The following is a 22,785-nucleotide window of genomic DNA, read 5'->3' on the forward strand; positions in this document are numbered from 1 at the left end:
ATGGAGCGGTTTCTTCCTGCCTTGTGGTTTCAAGCTATCAGCTGTGTGGAGAAAGTTTACATGATTGGAAACCATGCAGTCAGTTTTCTTTAAATATCATGTATCCATTTCTGTTCCCTTCCAAATGGTTCTTTTCCTCTGCTTCCTTCACTCAAGTCTGAGAATGTGGGGAAAAAAGGAATAGTCAAGACAGCACTGACTGCTTAAGAATGAGCTACCATTCAGGAGTGAGATGCTCTCCTACATCTTGCTGACTTGTCCCTCTACAGGAACAGAATAGGAGCTGGCTTATCACTGCCCAAACTTCTCCTCTTGTAGTTGCTGTGTGCTGGAGCATGCTGGCCTGGCTCCCTGAACAGATGCTGCCTGGCAGAGTCTGCATAGCAGAGATGATAGGGTGAGATGGAGGCTTCTTCCACTTAAGTCCGAGAGCCTCATTTCTCCCTAAGTAAGAGAGGTACAGTCTATTTGTAGTATGCAGACACAGCCTGAGAAACACAGCTGTCATCAGCACTGTTTGATTACATGTCCCCAACCAAATGCTTTGTGAGCCCAGCTCCCTGCACCAGCATTCTCTTTTTTTTGCAACCCAAACCAGGGCCTGGCCCACCCAGTTTCAGCAGGCAGGAAGGGTAAAACATCCTGAGAACCCTGCCTGGCTGGAGGGAGATCACATGTGAGATCATGACGTGCTCAGCACAAAGGTGTTGCTGTGTTTTTATTGCAGCCCTGTTACAGCTAAGCATTCCAGATGCATGTCTCCTGCTTTAGTGTAAATATGTGCACTACTGCCACCAGGGTGGAGGCCGTCCTCTTATATATAAAAGAATGGGAAAAAAAGTAATCCTTAATAATGCAGTGTTCCAGCTAGTAAAAATCTTGAAGCAAAGACTCTTGGTGTTTGCAGTGGAAGGTTGCTGGTTGTAGAAAGATTGTCTCCCACCACTGTGTGCACTCACTTTGGTACTGAGTCTTACAGGGTACTCAAAGCATGGTCTGCACCTTTGTTTGTTGCAGGTGATGAAGCTCCAGGCTTCCTAGAGAAGTAATCTGTGATTGCTGCTAGTCTTTGCTGCTGGGACACTTTGAGAGCGGGAGGGAATTTGGGTCAGTCTGCCAGAATAAACCCTCTCTGAGTACGGGAGCTGGAGGCACAGGCAGTTGTATACAGCCAGGGCAGCACTGTTCTTGCTGGGGATGGTCTAGTGCATCTCTGCACAACATGGACTGGAGCAATGAAATGCAATGGGTCATGGGTTCTGTCCCTCATGTGTTGGTGGCTACCTGCATGCTGTCTTTGCTCCATATTCCCTGAGTCTGGTATCTCTGTAGTGTGACTTCAGTGTGGTAGGAAGGTTTCCGAGTCCATGAGACTGCAGGGTCCACTGGGCTAGTACTGAAGAGCTGTTCCTTTTTGCTGTCCAGGAGTTCTAACACTGGTATTTCTTTATTTGTTGCTATACCCTTTAATTTTCCTTGCTCCTTTCTGGACGCATGCCAATAACATAAATTTCTGAATTTTTTCACCTCTGTTTAGCTGAGTTTAGTTCCTTGTAATTAGCCTCAGCCTACATAGGCAAGTGCTTCAAGGTTTAATTTCCAGTATTTTTGATTCTCATCTTACTTATGAGAATCTCACTAATACTTTCCCTTTCCTGATTTAAAAACTAGAGCTGTTCTCAAGATCATATCCACTTCCATTTCCTTGAGTCTCCTTCTTCATGTAGACTAATGACAACCTGGAAATATTTTTGTCCTCTGATGGACAGGTTGTTAATTTCATCCTTCACAATAGTAATAAGGTAATTAAATATCTCTTCTTCTTAATACTAGCTTTGTAAAACAATTATGTTAAACAGAACACACAAATACCAAATTGCTTTGCTCTTTGGAGTCATCTTTCATCCCCTAGAGATGTATGTAAATCCAAAAACAAATTCTAAAGAGAGATACTTTTGCTTAATTTCTCTGTTCTTCTCCCCTTTTTTACTTTGCCTTTAACAGGACTTGCAGCTTAGCCTCCAAGCATGTGTTACTGCCTGTACGTGAATAGTCCTCCCTGAAATACTGGGAAGAAATCTTCAGCTAGTGGGTATTACCACAGCTCAGTACTGGGTAACCTACTGAAGATGATTTGAGTAATCCGTAGACCTGCACCATCCTACCAGTTTCTATTCTTGCACCAAGGCAATTCATTGCAGCAGCAGGTGATTGTTCTTGCTTCTCAGTGTTTCAAGGACTGCCCAAGGAGAGGTTAAATACTATGGTGATGGTATGGACTGTGGGCATGTCCATGTCTCAACAGCATTTACGGAAGAAAATGAGAGCTGTCCTGGCAAACATGATGGGGAGGAGTCACAAGGGGTGCTGAAGCAATTCTTGTGACACATTAGTAGAACAGGATTTTGTTAATGGATTAGTGTTTAAGACAATTCTTCAGCATTCTGCAAGTCAGGGCAGTTCTGGATAATGTACGTTTCTCAATTAGGGAAGAGATTGACAAGGCAGCAGGAGGCTCCAAACAGAAAAAATTTCTACACAGTAATTTAATAAGGAGGAGAGGTTTTTAGGATTATCCTAAGTGAGAGACTGATTAAATGCCGCTTGACTCAGAGCCTTAGGTGAAACTATACGGTTTGCTCTTAAGGGCACAAAGGAAGAAAAACTAAATGGAAAAAAAAGGTTCACAGATATAAGAAATTACTTCTGTATCCACTGGCTTTGGATCTCTCTCCATCTGCTTGCAGTACATATGAGTTCAATTAAGCTCATACAGCAATAAAAAAGGACAGCTGAAGATTTAAGTTTGGCTGTGCTATAAGCTCTGCTGTAAGTAATATCCAGCTTGTACACAAGCTGTTTGGACTGGTTGCTGCTGAGCAGAATCCTGGCTATTCTGTAGCTTGTGCTGATACAGTTTCTAGCAAAGCAACCTACCCTGTTAGTGTTTTGTTAGGGACAAGTCAAAGCAGTGTTCTAAAACGAGGAAGTTACCAAATGCCTTTTCAAAGGCTGAAACAGCACTTAGGTTTGTTTGCTTATGCCTTGCTTACTGTATCCTTTATGCAAGGAATGAGAATGAAGTCACAGGATGTGGAATTATTTAGGTGACACTAAAGGTGACACTTAATGTATCAGAGCATTTGTGGATGAGACAGGATGGTGAGGTCTTTGTGGGGAAACTCCAAGCTCTGCGCAAGCCATGTAGGAAATTTTGGGGCTTAAGATAAAGGTATGAACCTGCTCTGGGAATCAGTCACGTCTACCCCTTCATGGATTTCCTTCTTTCTCTGTAACAACCGAGCCAGGGTTAAGTGACATATATGCCTTGCTACCATTGAGTGTTCCTGCTCAGACATCACTAATTTTTTTTTTTAAGTCTAGCTTTGTGTTACATTTCTTCCAGCTTCAGTTCCTGCCTGAGGGATACTTAGATTCTTGTGTTCAGAGGGACTTGACATCAGCAAGATGATCTGGTTTGGACATACCAGGTAGACCAAGATTCAGGCTGGAGCAGATTCCCAAGTTGGATTGAAGACTTCAAGTTCCAAGCGTATTTTGACTTGAATTAAACAGACTATTAATAACATAAACTTAGCAACAAGTCCTCTGGCCGTGGTAATCAATCAGTCATGACTTGATGACAGTCTCAGCTACAGTAGTGTGACCAAGTGAAAAAACAAAATGTGGGTGAAGGTCCTTATGTATTGAAAACTTCTCGTTTCCTGAAGTTTCATAATGAAAGATATTCCCTCAATAAAATGAGAATGGAAAGGTTTAGTAGTTATTGTTTGTGTGGGCCTGATAAAGGATATTCCCTTTTGTGAAAGTACTCTCAAACTAAGGGACAAGCCAAGTTGTAAAGTATGTAGAGTGTATACGCTTCTTCTTTCCTCATACAGAAGTTTGAGTATGCCTTTCCTGGATACTTTAAAATAACTGTTTTAAAATATATTTTTGCTTAATATTTAAATATTGCTAATATGCTACTGTGCAACTAAGATACTTGTGTGCAACCACGAGGAAAAGCATAAGCTATGGACTTTGGACTTGAATTTGTAATGGGTAACAAGAGACTTGTGTTGCAAACTTTTTTGTGACAATAATTATACTGGTCTTACCTTTTCCATTACAATTTTCTCATCCCATAGGTAGCCTTTCTTTCTTTCCCAAACGTGGCTGTAGATTACAACTGTGACACAGTTGCAGTGTCCTGTGATGAGGACTGAACTCCCATAAACTTGTGGCTGCAAAGGTGTGGTCAGTGTGTGTGCCTGAAGAGCTGTGATTGTGTTGACTTTTTCTTGAAGGAAAATGAATTTGTCAGGCAGGAGCCTCTGCAAGTGCAAATATTCTTTCAGGAGTTTTCTATTCTAATGTTAATTTAGAACTGTTATGAATAAAGGGGTTTTTATTTCCTTGGCAGGTGTCTTGGTAACTGGACAGCTTTGGAGGAGAAAAGATGAAAAACATGCTTGGCTCATCAATCACTGATGCATTGATGTCATCTCAGTGTCCCCATGTGAAAGAAAAAGTAACTTTCTGCCTTGACTTCAGGTAAGTGCCTGTTGTATGCCATACCTCACCTGCCAAACTTTGGAAGGATCTAAGAAAATGACAGGGTATGTCTGAAATTAATTTCAAAAAAGAGTGGCAAATTTTGGTTATGTGCAAGACATTAGGTGCTTTGCTTTAAGCTCTCTCAGATCAGAAACTCTATCCAGCTAACTGGGGGGCCACAGCCCCTTTCTGGAGTCTGATGTGTCCTCAGGTGCAGACCATACAGAGAGGGCAATCTGTAGCCAGGAATGCCTCTTGCTCCAGAGCACGAGCCTAATGCATTATCAAGTGCTGAGAACATAGTGCCTATAGCTTCTTGGCTGTCAGACTAAATCATCCTTGTAGGACCCTTCCAAGTGAACTATTCTGAGAAGTGTGCCATGGTTCCTCAGCTGTCTAAGAGAAAAGACACCAATATGTCCTTCCTGTGGCTGCTGGTCAAGGTAGGCAGGTCAGACCACATTTTGCTCAGGACACAGGTGGGGAAAACATCTATTCCAAGCTTTCAGTTGTTTTATCAAAGGATTAATAGTACTTTGTTGTTGTTATGAAGGAATGCCTGGCAGCTAAATGACTAGATCCTTGTGGAGTAATCAGTGGAGGACACCTAGAGAATATGAGATACAGCAGTGAGATTATGGTCCTTCCTGAGAGTGTTTTTTAAACTTCCAGTGATTTGAGTCAGGAAATTCTTGGATCACAAAGCTGAATCATCATGTTTAAGAGTTCTATGTGGCATTTTCTTCCATAAAACTGATTGTTCCATTTGAATGTGCAAAATATTTGACGTTTTACCTACCTTGCAGGAAAGAGTACCTGACCTCTTTATTATGTCAGTATTTTCTTGTGCTTATTTTAAATCGGCCACTCTTGTTTGAAGTCCCCCAGTTATTGTATGAGGAGAAACAGTGAACAGTGGTTTCCTGTTCATTTTCACTACTCCACATGATACTCTCTAGACCACCATCCCTTTCTCTATACCTTTGTGAGGTTGCACAATCCTGTCTATTTGAGCATCCCATACATAGAAGCTGCTTTGTTCCTTTGATCAGCTGTACTGCTTCTTTCAGGACCTTTGACTGTGCCTCTGTATAAGCTTTGAGATGGGCAAATGGACCAGAATTTAATGCAATATTCAGGATGCAGGCATAACGTGGATTAATATTGGGATGTAAATTTTTTCCTTTTGCTTTTCTGTTCTCTTTACAAGTAGTTTCCATCATTCCTTTTGTGGTTTTTTGACCGCTTCTAAGTTGATATTTTCATAGGAGGCTCTGTCTCAGTCTTATTTCTGAAAGGAATAGTAACTCAACTCCTGACACCTAGGGGGTAGGGTCAGGACTAGAGGTTTTTTAATATGTGTTACTTTATACTTTTTAATTCCAAAGTTCATCTGTTGTTTTATTACATAGTATCTCCTATTATGTTTCTGCAACATGCTGTAGTTTTTCTCTGTACTGTGATACCTAGACAGTTATTGTATGATTGTCATGTCAGTATTTCTTTTTTCTAGACCATTTATGAATATAGCAGAGATTCCTGTGAGATAGTGAGCTGGCTTCAGAAGAAGCATTATCATTTATTTATTTTATTTACTTTTTCCAAATGCATTTGCTGTTTGTAGATACCATTATGTTTAGCTTTGGTCTTCCTCACGGCTTTTTTTTTTCCTTTGCCAGGCAGGATGCCTTTGCTCTGAGACTAACATGATGTCTTGAAATAGTCTCTGTGTCTCCAGAAAACATGTACTTTAAGGTTTCTCTTTTAGTGTGTTTTTATAATTTTATATTATTGAAATTCAGCATGTCAGTAGTTGACCTGTTTTTGGGTGTCTGTAGAAATGCTGAATCTGATGCTGATATATTAAGACAGAAAGATGATAAACCAATTGTTTATATTGTCAGGACTGAATCAAGAGTTGTTTCCAATTTTGTGGATTTCCTAGCTGCCTGCTCCTGAAACAGTTATTAAGAGCATACAGAAATCCAGTATTACCTGTGTGATCAATGTAAAAGGTTCCATATTTTACTTCAGAGTAATTAAAATAATTGGAATGATAGTTCCTGGGATTTCCACATTCCATTGCCTTCCTGCCACCATGTTTCCTTTATACATGCAGTGTCCAAGTCCTCTTTTAGGGTAAGCACTCTGGGTCTGCCATCAACATCTTGGAGAATTCTGTGGAACATGGAAACCATTGTTTTGGCTTTCTGTCACTGTATCCTGTTCATATCAGACTTCTAAAACCTTTTTTTTTGTTTACTATGTTACTTTTATGTAACTTCTGTCACATTGTTTACTCGAAGCCGCAGTGTCGATCATAGGATTCAGAACAGGACGTATTGTTTCCTGTGTGCGTTAGTCTGCTTTCTCCTACTTGTCAGTTTGAAGCTTCTGTATAGTCTTCCTGATGTGGAGTGCAGATCCTGTTTCCCTCTCACTTTAGGTAGAAATTTGGTCATCCTTTGCTGGGCTTAATCCACTCTAGAAGCTCCCCAGTCCCTGATGAACCTGAGCCTCACTTCCTTACTTCATTGCTTTAGCCATTCATTGAGATTTTGCTTCCTCACCAGCTGGATTCTGGGGGGAGGGTGGTCTTGATCTTTGGCATTTTATATTCAACCTCCAGAATCTTTCTTCTTTCTTTTATGAGGTATCCAGATGGGCTACAGCCCCTGCCTCCTTCCCAGTTTTTTCCAACTCTTCCAGGCTTTTTTTTAAGTTTTGTGGTGTAGCACCAAAGGGCACGTAAGAAGACTGTCTCTGGAATCAGGAGCCGAACCTGTTTGCTACCTGGCAATGGAAGCACTTGTGGCTATTGCCTGTCCCTCTTTCCTATATGGGCTTTCTGCTTCAGGGAGGTATTGCCAGTAAAATAAGAAACTCAGAGACTTTGTGCAGGGAGGGGACCATTACAGGATTATTACACTCTTTATCAGTTTAGTACCTTCCTGCCATGAAATTAGGCTGGAGGAGCTTTTCCATGCCCTGAAAAATCATCCTTAGTTTAACCTCTTTCTTTAAGCAGCAATAGGTTTTTTGCCTGCAGGTGATACTATGAAGGAATTGCCATGAGGGCTCTGTGTTGTACATTCTTCCACCTATGGCAAAATCAAGTCACAAGGCAGAGCTCTATATCTGAGGAACATGGGGTGCCTGGAATGAATGTCTTTGCATCACCTACACACAGGTCAGGTAATCATGTGACACTTGATACTTTACCCTGGAAATTGTCACCCTCTAGCTAGGCTTCTGACTGCATTTCTTTTACACATCTGGACTGACTCAGGTGTTCCTATATGGGGTGGCAATGCAGCTTCCAGTTAAAGAATTGAGAAGCAATTACATTAAATGTGTCATTAACAACTGTATTCATCATGTTTTGTAATAAATTATGCTGAGACATTGACTGAATCCAAATTACGAGAAGCTGAGGCTTATATTGAGCTTATGCTTCATTCAAAAGAAGCTGGCATTCTCCAAAAGGCAGTCTTCTTGTTCCTTGGCTATGGACTTGATGTAAGGTGGAAGGAAGTGCTCCAGCCGCGCAAGGTGTATTTGCATCAGCGTGTTACTAAGCTGGTGATCCCTGAGCTGGAGAGGAGTCAAACAGAGGTCATTCAGGTGGAGGAAAAGAGTCCCTAGAGGTTAGAAAGTTTATTGCAGCAAAGCGAAGAAAATATGTGTCACTCATGTATCTTGTTGGGAGGTCTGTCTTCTTAATTGTCTTTCTTAAACAAATCTGTATGTCAGGCTATGTGGTCACATACATCTTCTAGTAAGTTTAGTGATACTGAGAAAACTTAAAATTGAAGGTTGAGAAATGTTACATTAGGTTAGAGTCTGTGCTTGTGCTGATTGACTGCCAGCTAACTTGCTGTCACTAGCACAACTTCTTATTTAGACAACCTGAAAATATTTATATCACAAATGTTTATGACATAGAAGAATTTTTCCAGGACAGAAGTGTGTGTGTAGCTAGGTGACACAATTAAAATTATTGTCTAAGGAGTTAAAGAAGAATGGAAAAGTTGCATTTAGCTGTTGTTATGAGGGCAAGTTCTTGTCTGGCCAAATGACCAATTTCAAGGAACTTCAAGGGAGTTAGGAGGCACATACCATTGATTATAGATCAGTTTGTCAACTCCATACCTGGCCTAGGACCAAACATTGTCTCTTGAACATGAAAACTTTTTGCATTGGTCCTTCCCACAATTTCTGATTTAGTCTTAATTATACCAAAGAAGGAAATAAGCTCTGCGTCCTTGCAAAATTTTCATGGCTCTTCTGATTTGGGGTGTTGCAGGGTGTAACTAATGCTCTGAAAAGACTTTGGGATTCCTGGATGAAAGGTGTGATGAAAGAAGTGTTTTGTTATTGTTTTAGGGGAGGAATCATGCTACTAGGTAAGCCTCTGTCACTGAGACTTGCTGGACTTGTTTGTTCTGACTTGCCTATGACTCCTTCCTTTCTTAATTCGGGAGATAAAGCCTCAAGTCTATGCTGAGATGCTGCACAGTGCGTTGTGGTGTTCAGAACGGTGCATCTCCCAGAGAAAGGTCTTCTTGCTGACCTCTCGGTGGTACCCAGAGGTGAGTGCCACCAGCTTCTGGCTCGTTCCTTGGTATTTTGGGCAGCATGGATACACCATGTGTAGATTTATTGGGCAGTTTGAGTTTTGACTGAGGGCGTGGGAGAATGGCACTGGTTCTGAGCTTGCTTCTGATTTGCTTGCCTTTCATGCATCAGTACTCCTTCTGATATTTCAGCCTTTCTCCTCACCCAAAATGCATTTATTTTCTGAGAATTTTCCAGCTCATCTACAGCACAGTATGGCAAATCAAGGTTGACCTATGTGGAGAGCAGGTGAGAGTCATCTCACTCTGCCCAGACACTGACCTACCGTTTGTCCTAGCATGGTTAGAATGTGTTGCAGGCACAACTGCTGAACTAGAGGATGACTGGAGTACAGTTGGTAAAAGTAGCTTCTTGTGCTTTTGTTTATTTTCATGAACTTTGTATGCAGCCAGTGAAGTGTTAATCTGTGCAGAATCAGCTTGGAAACACACCAAATCTGGCACCTGACAATTTCGCCCGCCCTGCGTTGGAATGAAAACCAAACTGAAAACCCACAGAGACTGTAACTGCTGTGTGGTGTCTTGCTTTTGGAGTAGATTTCAAAAAGTTGAAGGACTAAGGGAGGCAGGCAGAGCTATTTTTGAAGGCTGGAAAGCGGAGATGTACTGTTAAAATCTGTGACTGCCAAACTAACAGAACAAGACACTTGTCTATGACCAACACAGCTGGAAGGGGAAATCTGAGAGGTAATGACGATGTAAAAGTTACAGAAATTTATCCTAAACTGATTGCAATCAGTGCCCACATACTTACTATTTTCTTTACACTGAGATGGTCTCTCAGTGTTCATGCAGATTGTAAGTCCTTATGGAGTGAGTAGTCCTCCTACTTCTGCTAAAGCTTGTTTCAGAACATGAGAGTCTTTCTCAAGATGTTGGCTGTGGCAGCCAACCGTAGAAAGACATTTTAGTGATCAAGGATATCTCAGTCCTTGGCATTACAGTGGCATCCCACAGACTGTTGTAGTGGTACAGGAGGCTACCTCTATCCCAACGATTAAAGAGGTCACAACTTCCAAACAGTTATGTGCAAAATGGATGAGAGAGTAGGGAACAGCAAACCTTTTGTGCTGATTGCAGAGGTGATTGGATAATCAGGGAAGCCTGTGTGAGCAGCATTTTGGCATCACAGATACAGTTGCTGGGAAGCTCTAAGTTAAGACATCCCAGACTCAATGCTGCCCTCGGATCTTGAAGTAAATGACAAGAGCTGTATTTGGAGCTGTTGTCTTTACCCAACTGAAGCGTGCTCTGGGGAAACAGCAAGACCTTGGTAAAATTGGATGGTTAAGGGGAGGAGCTCAATTAGTAAGTGGCAAATACATTGCTGATACTTTATCTGACTGTAGAGGGGTGGCATGCAGCACCTACTGTTTTTGTGGGATGTTCAAGGGTGTGGGGAGATCAAGCTGATTCAGTATGACGCATAGAAGAACGCACACTTGGTTTCCCTCAGCAGATCCCTTCAGTGTTTGGAAGTCTTTCATTGTATCAGAATACTTTAGGAAATATCAAACATTGAGTAATTGAGGCTGGTAGGTAACTGACCTCATCCAAACAAGGGTCTGGCAGTACTTAGGCAGGCACTAGCTTCTTCAGTTCTCAAAGTAGTTGAGGTTGTTGTCCCATTCTTTTAGAAATGTGTGTCCTGACTGTGCTACAAGGGCACAGGAGAATGCTAGGTTGGGCTGGTTGTTTGTGGTAAAGGTGGGAGTGAAATTAGCATGTCTTGCATTGTGGCTCTGTGCTTTTTCTACAGTGTTCCTGGACTAAGTCAGATGTATCTCAGTCGCTACCATTCCCAACACCTTGCCAAGGTAGATAGCTTCAGGGACCTAGTCTGGATTTTTAAGTCACGCTCACCAGGCCAGCAGATTGGTCTGTTCAGTTGTCTTGTGGAAGGTCCTATTTCTAGGAAGAGTGATTGTAGGCATGTGCCTGAATCCATCAACTGGGAAAACTGGTCATGGCTGTAAATATGGAGAGACCCTCCTCAGCAGATGTGTCACCCAAACTCTGACACTGGATCTTCTGAGAATACTGGATGATCAGTTAGCAGGGGTATAAAAATAAAAAATGTAATAATAAATGCATTATAGGAAGACAGCAGCAGATCACATAGAAGAGGTTGCACGTTTTCTTCTATGTGGAGTGTGGCAAAACACTTTCAGTAAAGAGCTGGTGCCAAAAAACACGGCTTAGATTAATCTAAAAGCAAATCTCATTTGGGGTGCTATGAGGGCTTAGCTTAAGAAGCCAAAAAATATCAAGCACCGATATGTAAAACAGAACAGGGTAGCTGTTCCCTGTTTATCCAGCAGCTCAGTGACTAGGGCCTTGTGATAAAGTTACACTTTCTTTTCTTGTCTGAACAGATGCTTTCTGATCAGTTTGCTGGTATTGCTCTTGCTGAGGCTTCTGATAACATACAGTAACTCAACCAGAAGAGATGGATTATCTCAATGTAGTGAATCAAATCCTGTCAGGCAGAGGTGGGAGCTGAACTTGCATCACTTGCATTGTGAATGAATACAGTAACCTTTTAGGGAGTTTGGTACAGGATGAGAGAGGAAAACCAGCTTGGCACCTGTGTATTGTGCTTGTCTTTTGCTTTTGGGTAAATGTTCCAAATTCAAAGGTAAAGAATTCATTTGGGGCTGATCAGAAGTCCAACCTGAAATCCTATGTGCTTTGTCGTTGGTTTCACAAGGAAGACCAGACAATCTTAGCTCTGTAACATTTCAGTAGAACTCTTCTTAATAATGTGCCAATAACAATGTAGCTTTATTTTTTGCCATGTTTCACTTATTAAAGTATAGTGTACTGAGGTTCAATTTAATATATCTTTAAACACAACTTTAGTGTATTTTAAATACTTAATTCTGTGAAAACATAGCTGTTTTCAAAATCATTAATTTGGCTTTTTTTTTTTTTTTTTTTCAGTACAGAATAGCTTTTTAGTGATCACAGTCTTTGTCTCAGAGCCAAGGGGTGTAAACTAGGAGATTTGAGAGTTTGCTCTTCCTGATCCAAATTAGCTGTGATATGAACTGGAGAGAGGCTGCTGTCTTCATGGATTACCTTGGGCCCCTTGGGAATGACGCATGTTTTAAATGAGAACACGGATTGCTGGAGGAGGTTTAATGTTCACTGATAATATTGCCAAGATAAGCAGGTCTGTACTGAACTAAAGGATCTTAGGTTTGAAACTTCTCACTAATTCACCGCAAACTGAAGGCTGCCAGATATAGACCGTGAGGAGGTGGTTTTCAGAGCAGAGAGGACTTGGCCTTCGAGGTCTCCCAGTGGAGCCTGGCTGCTGATCTCTTGTTAAGGTTTGTTCCTGCAGAATGTGAGTTATCTCATTCATGCTAGAGGGTGAATGTGTTGGTGTTACCTGAATTCTCCCGTTGGCCCCACTAAGGGTTAATTTGCAGCTTACTGGAGTTTGGGCAGTAAAAAATGTCAAAGCCTGTGATATAAGGAAACAAATGTGAGGCTATACAAAACACCAGACTCTAGAAGGCATCACACAGACACCTGTGGTATTGGGGATCTTCTGAGGAGAATACCTGTCTATTAAACAGTGTCTCTTTGCCACAAAAAGAAAGAAAGGATGCATCCATGGTTGAAGGCTTTCATTAGCACTGCAGAGGATCAGTGTTCCTCTGGCCAGTGAGTGTTGCTGGGTGGAGCAGAATTTGCTTGGTTACTAGAGTGCAGAGAAGACCATGTCTAATTCCTAAACAGGGGGATCCACCTGCCAGTAAACTATATAACTATGGAGCTGGATGTCCCAAGCTCAGGAATCCCTGTCAGGTGGTTATTCTGGTAGAGCACGACAGTCCTGCCCTCCGTGGCAAGATAGCAAAAAGGCTAGGGAAGGGAAGAGCTTGTTGGAGGTGTAATGTGTATGCATAATGAATGCATTGAGTGGATGTAACCTGAACAAGAACTGTCTTTCACTAACCATCCTCGCCTCTGTCTCAGCGAAGCTAGGCATACCTAGTTGTGAGATAAAATAGAAAAAAAAAACCAAAAACCTGGGGGCTGCTGAGCTGGGTTCTGCACACAGACATTACAGCTGAAGGATACTGGTAACTGTACATTGTGGGAGTTGATGAGTCTTGGTGCTTCCACTGTAAAAGATTTTTTTATTTCCTATTCTATTACTTAGCAAGATGGAAGTAAAAAACATCCTGCTAAAGGGAGGAAACTGTTTTGGTTTTAATCTGTATATCCTATATACGATTTAATTACCTGTATGTGGATGTTGGTTGACATCTCGAGGGTATTGGTGGATGAGAAGCTCAATATGACCCAGCAATGTGTACTCACAGCCCAGAAAGCCAACCGTGACCTGGGTTGCATGAAAAGAAATGTGGCCAGTGGTTTGAGGGAGGTGATTCTACTCTGCTCTTGCAGGGTACTGAAGTACTCATCCAGCTCTGGATAAGCCCAACATAAGGACACAGACCTTTTGGAGAAAGGCCAGAGAAGAGTCATGAGGATAGTCAGAGGGCTGGAACAGCTCTCCTGTGAAGACAGACTGAGAGAATTGTGGCTGTTCAGCCTGGAGAAGAGGAGGCTCCTGAGGAGATACTAGGAAGAAGTTCTTCACTATGATGGTGGTGAGGCACTTGAACAGGTTGCCCAGAAAAGTTGTGGATGCCAGATCTCTAGCTGGAAGTGTTCATGGCCAAACTGGGTGGGACTTTGAGCAACCTCATCTAGTGCAAGGTGTCCCTGCCTGTTGCAGGGGGGGTTGGAACTAGATGATTTTTAAGAGTCCATTCCAGCCCAAACCATTCGATGATTCTATGATATGAATGCTTTAAACTTTTTCTTAAAAAAGTTTTAAGTGAAATCAGTATCAGAAGTGGTGTAGGCTTTTATTCTTCATCTCCTATGTTTCCATTTCCCTCAGCACTACAACACTTCATAAGGTTTCTGTTTCCCTTTGCAAGTCTGTGTGACCTGTGGAGAATGAGCAATTCTGGAACATTGGAGGAGAAGGGGGTCTGTGCTGCCAGTGTTTGTTGCTGTAGTTGGTATTTGCACAAAAAGGAAATAGAGACAGATGGTTGGAAGGATAGTGCTGTCTCTGAGACCATGAGTCTCACAGGCAAGGAGATGCTCAGTTTTTTTAATCTTAAGCTTTTGTAGCTTTGGCATAAGGCCATGTCTTGAGGAAATCTGTCTGGATACAGTTCACAAAATGCAGCAGTTATGATCCAAGAGTAAAGTTGCCTCAATATCTGCAGAGTGAGCCATATGCTGCCAGGGCTGTGCTGTGTGTTCTCTGTGTCCAGAGCATGGTGCTCCAATCACCATTCAGGTAGAAGCCCACTGGAGTGGGTTCAGCTGCAGGACAGGGAACCAGTCTGATTGAGATGGACAGGAGGGGCTCAGGCTGGAAGCAAAAGCTCTCCAGTGAGGAGAGCAAAGTGAGATGCAAAAGCTGCCTTTTTCAAGCATGAGATGTGGCTAGCTAAGGAGGGGCAGAGGCATGTTGCCAATAGTGGGCTGTTCTGATTAGCCAAGAGGCTTGCCCTCAAGGGTAATAATTGACTGCCCATGAGGTATGCTGTAATTCCCTGGGACTGGGAAAGGCTGTGAGATGGGTATGGGAGTGTTCCATGGAAGGCTGCAGCATATTGAGGAAACTGAGGCAGAACAGTTCCACTGGTTTTAGGTTTTTATCAGAATCTCTTTTTCTGTTACACCCTCAGAGCTGATGGATAGGTATCCAGTGAAGGTCCAGTGAAGATGGTGAGAAGTCAAGGCCTCAGTGGAGTCAGTTGAGTTCCAGTGGGTGTTATTTATGCGTTTATTGCAACTTGAAGTTTGCAAAGAAAGTAATCTTGGCTAGCCTGGGTTTTCAGACTCCTATCAACTGCCCTACAGCCTCAACATCAGGAAATGGAGCCAGTCTAGTGGGGGGAAACTTGGGCTGTTCATTGCCAGAGCAGAACTTTGCCCCAGTAAAGTAGGAACAACAGAAGGAGAAGTATTTGGTTTCTCCACAGCATGTGACTCTGAAGCAGAAGACTTGATCCTGGTCACCTCTCCTGTGTATTTTGGTAACACTAAACTGCTGCTTGTGACTACTTGCAGTTGTGATGCTGTCTGTCAGAAGCTCCTCTGTTTTAACTTTTTCTTTCAGGTATGCCACCTGTTTGAATGGGTAAAAAATTTGCCAGCTTCCCTTCTTAAGTAATGGACTGAGATGCCTAATAGCATTCTCACTAACCAAAACCAAGCTTTTATATGAGGAGATTAAGCTGTTCCAACTTCCATGTCACTTGCTGAATACACCCTTGCCATCTGCAGACCTGTCAGGTCCTTCCTCTGTTGTGGAAGTGCTGATCTGTGGGGTTTTTTCCTGTTTGTTTTGCTTGCCATTTCTTGCTTGTGGCTTTACTTGGTTTTCTTCCCATCAGAGCAGAGGGTATAACACCATCCCCCTCTTCCCACTCTTGGGAAGTCTCCCAAGACTTCACTGTCTTTTGCTGTCTTGGATTTGTGCACAAGACCCTCACCTTCACTGCTCATCTGCCCACCCAGCTCATTTCCTGAGATGGAGCCTCTGCTGGTAACCTGCTCTACTTTCACTGTGATTTCTTGTTCTCCACCTTGTAGTCAGAAAAACTGCCAAGACTTTTTCTCTCTTCCTGCCTCCATCTTCTCAGATGTTGCTCTGAAATGGCTGTGCCATAGGCCTGAAAAGGGGAAAACAGCGTTTAGTATGTCTGGTTCACAGCAGTGAATGTAAAGCAGCATGGTGAATAGCCAGCCAGTGCTCCTCCCCAGGGCTGGCTGCTGCCATTTGTCACTCCAAGATATCTGAGAGATTATCTCAGGTGTTTTACTGATACCCTGTACTAATGCAGACCATGTTGTGGAGACTCAGTATGTGGCATGACAATTGCCACACAGTGTGTTGTGGATTTACTGGGGATCTTTAATAATTGTTCTTAAGGTTTTGCATCATCCTACAATAAAGCTACCAAGGGCATGCGCAAAAATGCAGTTTTCCTAGTGTTCTGTCACTTAATGCTGCACTGGAGGACATAAGTGGAGGAAAAAGTCTTCTGGGCCTTTGTCCATGTGTGAGTCAAGTTCTCAACCATTTTACAGGTCTGCTCTTGGCTTTCAGAGAGTTACTAAGTCTGAATCTTGTTGCCATGTCATGTTTACACACAAGTACCTCTTTCTCTATAAATTGTCTGGCAGGAGACAGGATGTGGTCTCTTTCAATGTATGCGTGGCTTTGGAGCAATAAGCCCCAGACCCTGCAGGGACTCAATAAGTGTTACTACTCATACCAACTAAAAATAATCAAAGCTGTGTATTATGTGGCATCTCTGGTTGCCTAGAGTATCCTAGGAGCAGAGGTTATTTCATCAGTCATGAATTATTACATTTATATTCAGTTTAAGTGCTTGTGTGGGCAGTCGGTTGCACCTGAAATCTGTGTAATATTTCTGGAAGTTAAATTGTCTCTACTAGCAATACCTACACAACTTTTTCTCAGGATGTATGTGAAGCAACAGAGACAAGTTAGAACACAGGAAAATCTGACTAAATACAAAGGAAAAGCTTTTGCCATGTGAATGGACAGTGATTGGACCACAGATCTTGAGAGACTGCATTATCTTTCTCCTTGGAGGTACTAAAAATTTGACTGGACAAGACCTGGAGCAACCTGCTTTAGCAGGGCCCAGTTTAAACAGTCAAACCCTCAGAGTCCAGAGGTCCTTCCCAACCTACCTCATTTTTCAGCTGAGCTAAGCTGTGCCAGATATGATTACACTCAGGATGTACTACTGTCTTTGTACTAGAGTTGAATTTCTCCATTTTGTTTTTTCAATACAGGCAGTGATCCAGATGGACAGAGCAATAAGGCGTATGGAGCCATGGAAGATCGCTGTCATTGTTGTGTCGGTGATAGTAGGCTTAGCCCTCATCATTGGCTTGATTACATTTCTTTTGTGCCACGGTAAGTGCCCCACTATTTTGTTGTCACAAGCCTTCAGGAATCTGTTGTGTTTCTCTTGCTACTTTGGTCTTGCCTGGTGACTTAGGCATGCAATTTGCCCCTGGAATAGAACTCACATAAGAACTTCCTAAATGCTATTTGAGATATAGATTGATCTGAGTCCATAAGAATACTTGAAATGTGCTTTACTTGAAGCAGGGATTTCAGTTTTAACCCTCTTTTTGTTTTTTGCCCTGGTGTCTCCACTGGTATCCATGGCTGACCAAAGGATAGCAGTCTTCTGTATAAGCCAGAGGTGTATCTACTATTCAGGCTATGCGTTGTAAGTTTAGCCTTGAGTGGTGTTTTTACAGAAACTCAGCCTGACCCCTCTAGCTGAGACTATTCCAGAAAGAGAGAGGGCAGAGGTTTAGGTTTTTCACAGCCGAGGACTCAGTTCTGCTTGCCAAGGGCCCAGTTTCAGTAGCAGATCACAGAATCCTTAAAGTTGGAAAAGATCTTTAAGGTCACCAAGTCCAACCATAATGGCTTGTGACTTGAAGACAATTAATTCCATTCCCAGTCACTTGCCTCATGAATGAAGTTGAGTCATTCCATTCCCAGTCTCTGAGGTACCAGTGTGAGTTTTTTTAAATGCTTTCCTGCTGGAATGGAATTAATCATGTTGCCATCTCAGCCTGCCAAAAGTCGATGAAGCTGTGGCTTGCATTAGGACACCAGAAGGAGCAGTGGCAGAGCTACAGCTCAGCTTTGCTTTTTGCCAGCTCTGTGTTACAGGGCCCCTCTCTGCCATTCACTCAAGAACCAGATCTTAAAGTTAACCTGACTGCTGAATGGATGCAAACAATTCTGCCCCATGTGCCTCTCAGAGAGGCAGGGACGTGCTAACGTGCAGCTAGGGAGGAGTCAATGCATCTGAGTCAGAAGGGACATACGGTGGGCTCATTTGTTTTGTGCTGTGCTCTCCTCAGGCCAACAAGAAGAGGGACCCCAGGGAAATGTTGTAGTGGGTGTAATTTAGAGCTCCTTGGGATGGTCCTCAAAGAAGAAATGAGCCCCTAGAGGGTCCATGAAGCAACAGGATGGTCTGGAACCCCCTTTTCCCAAAGTGCTGCTAAAGCTGTAATTTCACAGCTGACAGGATTGCTGCCAAAGCCTGGGACCCTTGCTTGTGCCGTGTTCTGTGAGATACCATGCATATTTGAATGGTTCTAAAGATGATGAGCTACCTTTCCTTTTTTATCTTGTCTCTAGATCAAGACAGATATTACAATGCATCTTTCTTAATCACCAATGTCGACTACAGTCCTCAGTACGAAAGGCAAACTACAGAGGAGTTCAGGAACCTAAGCGAAGATATTGAAACCATGGTAAACTAAAAGTTTCTCTGTTTACACTGGACCTGTGGTGAACAGTTCTGCAATTGTGTGGTTGGAAATAGAGGTGATTGTGCCTCATTCCTACATGGCTGGCCTTACCTTTCACACCTTGCTCTTGTGGGTCAAAGATGCATAGCCGAGTGTGCACAAGCAGATGGTAAGCACAGGTGCTGTCTGTTCCAGACACCTTGTGGTGGAACTGGCAACAACAGAGCAGAATGGACAGTGAAGTCAGTCAATTCAGCTGTTTATGTTGAATCTGCATCCTCTGATAGAAATTTAGTGGTAGCTTTGGTGTAGAGGTGGAGATCTGAAGGCATTTTCTTGTGTTTTTCAGAGGCTCGTGAGACTGTTATATTGTGAAAGCATGTGCTTATTTCAGGTGCATTTTAACACACTCTTTTCTTTTAACAGATATCTGAAATATTCAAGGGGTCCTTTCTGAGTAAAAGATACATCAGGTCCCATGTGGTCAATCTAAGGTAAGTAATGTGAAGGCTGGGAATAAGCAGGGATGTGATAAATACCTTTTCTTCCTACCTGTTGGCCATATGGAGCGTTCCTGGCTGCTTATGCTTGGGTTACACCAGCAGGGTGACTAAGCCTTGTCTGGTTGTTACTGTCCTCCAGTGCTCACAACTGAGGGCTCACTTACCTTCAGAGGTCAACAAGAAAGAGAAGTTTGGCCTTATACTTCTGCAGATTGATTACCTGTACACCAGTTGTTTGTGTAACAGTAACTGGATTATTGGGTGATCCTCATCTTCACTGCTAGCTAACAGCTTGAGAGATGCAGAATAAGATCTTTTTCACACTTATTTCTTCCTGTGGAAGCTCAAGCTGGTGCTTACCCCTCTGCATGATGTACAGTAGGAGATGACCATTCTCCTCCCTCTGTGAAAAGGTCTGAAGGAATAAATTATTCCACTGTGAGATACATAGATATAGAGGAGGGAACAAAGACATGGATATAGTAGAGGGTTCTATGTGAGAGATGAAAATCTTTCCTCTGCAGTAGTTATGTATCACTCTCAGTGGTAAGAACAATTGCTTCCCTCTCCTTCATGTTACTTTATTTTGGAGTTGTACTTCTATAAGGCTCAGTTCTGCTGTGGAATATTTTTCCCTAGATAGCAAAAATTGCCAGACTTCCCACGAATGTCCGTCACAACACTTCTGGGATTTTTTGCCTTTACTTGTCTCTAGATGGAATGAGTAATGTGCTTCTACATCATTTTCTGATGCTGCTTTCTTCCATAAGCCTTCCACAGTGTACATCAAGAAAAATTGCAGAGCTTGGGAGCTAGAGTCCAAGTGACTTCTTTACACCTTTAGGTTGATCTCTTCCAAACTTGTTTTCACTACAAATACTTTGTACAACTAGGCACTGGAACATCTTAGCTGCTCTCTTTCCCTCAAAGCTTCAGTTGGTTTTTTTTTAGACTATTAGTTTAAAATATTGAGCCCAATATTTTATGGTGTCAGTAAGTGACCTCAAGCTATTGAGAATGTTGTATCTAAATATGATGGATCTAACTGGCCAAGAAATGGACAAGTGACTTAAATGGAGAGAAATGCCAAAAGACCTTTTTAACTTCTTTTGTAACTGGATCTTTTGAATGGCTGTTAGGAATGGCCTGTTGGATATCTGTTGAAGGGTTTTAGTTTGCTGTATTGTTCCCACTGACATTTGTGTCCTACTAAGGACCTCTGTGGAGGCAAAAAGAGAGTGATCCCTTCTTTGCTTCTCAGCTCTACTGCTTATAACAGTTCCCAGAAAATTCCCTCTGATCACTGTCATAGCAAGAAGCTTTTGCTGCCTGCTGACATGTCATCATCTTCCTTTACTAGAGCACAGCCATGCTATTTGTTCTAGACATCTGTGCAGACCAGACCTGTTCTCTTATAAAGAAAGCAGGCAGTGCAAAGCAGAACCAGGAGCATTAGTGGGCGAAGAGAACGACACCATTTGTTTTTGTTGGTTTGTAGCCCAGATCCTGGTGGAGTGCTTGCATCTGTTGTTCTGGTATTTAAATTTCCCTCTGCTGACAGTGAAGCAACGACCTGGGGTCACGTCAACCGTGTGTTACTCAGAAGACTGAAAGCAACCTCGACATACCTGAATGTTGACCAGTCTACTGTTAGACTCACAGGCAAGTGCCTTAGGTTTGTGTTTTCAGCTTGGAATTTGTTCCTCACACTTTGCTGTTCTTAATGTAATGAATTTCACCTTAGTATGCAAATATGGGCTATTCTTGTTTTCCTTTTTTACCTTCTCAAAATCGTCTGTTAGGCTGACAGCCTGGGAAGTTGAAAGACGGAGCATGGAAAGAACTAAAACATATTGGTACTGATTTGTGAGTGTGAGCTCTTCTCTGTGCATCATAGGCTTTCCCTGTGTGACCTAGTTGTGTTGAATGAGATAGTCCCCCTCAATTCAACAAAAAAGGCCCAACTTTGTGACCATGGGTTCACAAACTGCTTTAAGACACACAGTAAATTGAACAAGAACACCAGGCACTGAAATGCAGAGTCCTCAAGCTATTAAAAAATGGAAGGCTGAGGTGGTTCCCTTCTTTACCCTCTGCCATTTCCTTTGATTATTTGACAGATTGCTGTAGCAAGTGTCCATATCAAGATGCTGAGGATCCCTGGGCAGTAATCCTCTTCCATGAATCTGTCATGGATTGCCATCAGACTCTGACAGAGGGGTTTTTGTAGGAAAGAAATTAGAAATGTTGCAGTTTACCTTCAGTCAATCCCAGCACTGAGGATTTGTGAAGACACTTTTGACCACCTCACCATACTAAACCTGAACAAAGGCCTGTAGGCATTTGCTGGTGGCTGTGAACGTTGTACATGTAGATGTAACTTGGACTCACTTGCAGTCATCTGCTGCTTTTGTTAGCGCTAAGGCAAGAAAGGTGCATCCTGTGGCCTTACTTTCAGTGAGGAACCAAACTTCTCCAACAGAGCAAATTACTTCTTGTAATGTCACTCCAGACAGCAATGCAAGCCATTTAATTTGTGTTTTCCTGGGTATAGGGCAAGAGTCTGGGCTAGATCATGGAGTGTATGAGATATACTTACTGTGGTCTTTGCTTTTCATTTCAGAGTTGAACAAGGAAAAGGGAGACAACCTTTTAAACAACTGTAAGTACAAATGCTTTACTATAAATGTCCAGAGACATGGTGCTAGGGGTTCTATGGTTACAAAATCCTTATACTTTTGTGATACAAGTTGGAAATAGAATTTTTTTTTTGTAGATACTAGAGCAGTAGACAGTGCATGAGCCAGGGAAGACTTCAGCTCATTTCCTTGCAGTCTTACTGGCTCTATACATTTGTAGAATCAAGCTTGGTGTCAGAATTCTGGCTTGGTGGTGGGAAGCACTTGCTTTAATGTTGGTTGTTCGAAATAGGGACATGTAGTGAGCTGTTGTTAGCAAATTTGCAGAAGGACTGTGGTTTTGCTGTGGGCCATGATTCTTGCTGGAATCCTTCAAAAAACTTTCCTTCCTTCCCCCTCCTCCCTGAATAAAGATTTGGCAATAGATGTCTGTTAGATTTGAGCTAAACTTTAAGGAAAGGCCAGAGGGTGGGAGAGGGAGAAGAGCTGTCCACACTGAGAGTAAGGCAGTGGCACAGCCCTGGAGAGTGGCAGATTCTCATTCCTTCTCCTGTTGTGCTCCCCCTTGATGTCTTAAAGCTCCTCTAGCAACCGGGAGACAGTATAAGTACCCTCACAGGGCACTCCATCAGTCCCCTGCACAGTCTTGAAGACTTTGCATGTTAGCTTTCCATCTTCAAATGGCCTCTGAGAATTAACTGGTTTGAATCTAACTTTTTTCAGCTGGGTAATACCTGATTGTTGGCACAGTGGCTATAAGTAAATTGTTGGGAAGAGGATACTATATTTTTGTTGCTGCTTCCAAGACTAATCTGGAGGCGACCTGATGAAATCCCTTTTTTTCAGTGTCTCAGATACACAGCCTTCAGGTCCCATGGGAGTTCATATGGGCTTGTGTGTCTAAAAGCTGGCTTAATGAAAAAGTACTGAGTCTTCAACCAAACTTCTTTGTTTACCCTGCATCTATCCTGAGACACTTATGACCATGGCACTTGGTTTCCTTGCTTTAGGTGAGGGCTGTCTCTTGGCAGAGACTCCTGCCCTGTTACGCCTCTGCCTGAAGCCATGAAGGCCTTC

At 42.5% G+C, this 22,785-nt stretch overlaps 1 protein-coding gene across 11 annotated transcripts in view; it reads left to right on the forward strand.

Annotated features, from left to right (window-relative positions):
- The window catches only part of TMPRSS11E (transmembrane serine protease 11E), a 45,455-nt gene that overhangs the window by 17,387 nt on the left and 5,283 nt on the right, over positions 1–22,785 (forward strand). For 6 of the 11 annotated variants that reach the window (XR_011150648.1, XM_069013405.1, XM_069013400.1 and 3 more), the window contains 6 exons: positions 4,427–4,557; positions 17,076–17,199; positions 18,454–18,569; positions 18,993–19,060; positions 20,568–20,731; positions 21,693–21,731. Coding sequence is in view for 10 of the 11 variants with exons in the window: in XM_069013405.1 (XP_068869506.1) it covers positions 17,088–17,199; positions 18,454–18,569; positions 18,993–19,060; positions 20,568–20,731; positions 21,693–21,731 (499 nt within the window). In the remaining variant the exon portion in view is untranslated. Of the gene's footprint in view, positions 1–2,132; positions 2,208–4,196; positions 4,256–4,426; positions 4,558–10,427; positions 10,506–16,795; positions 16,870–17,075; positions 17,200–18,453; positions 18,570–18,992; positions 19,061–20,567; positions 20,732–21,692; positions 21,732–22,785 lie in introns of those variants that run through there. The other 5 variants (XM_069013407.1, XM_069013404.1, XM_069013410.1 and 2 more) reach the window with 5 other exon arrangements.

The sequence above is a fragment of the Aphelocoma coerulescens genome, chromosome 4 (assembly GCF_041296385.1).
Source record: "Aphelocoma coerulescens isolate FSJ_1873_10779 chromosome 4, UR_Acoe_1.0, whole genome shotgun sequence".
Classification (NCBI taxonomy): Eukaryota; Metazoa; Chordata; class Aves; order Passeriformes; family Corvidae; genus Aphelocoma; species Aphelocoma coerulescens.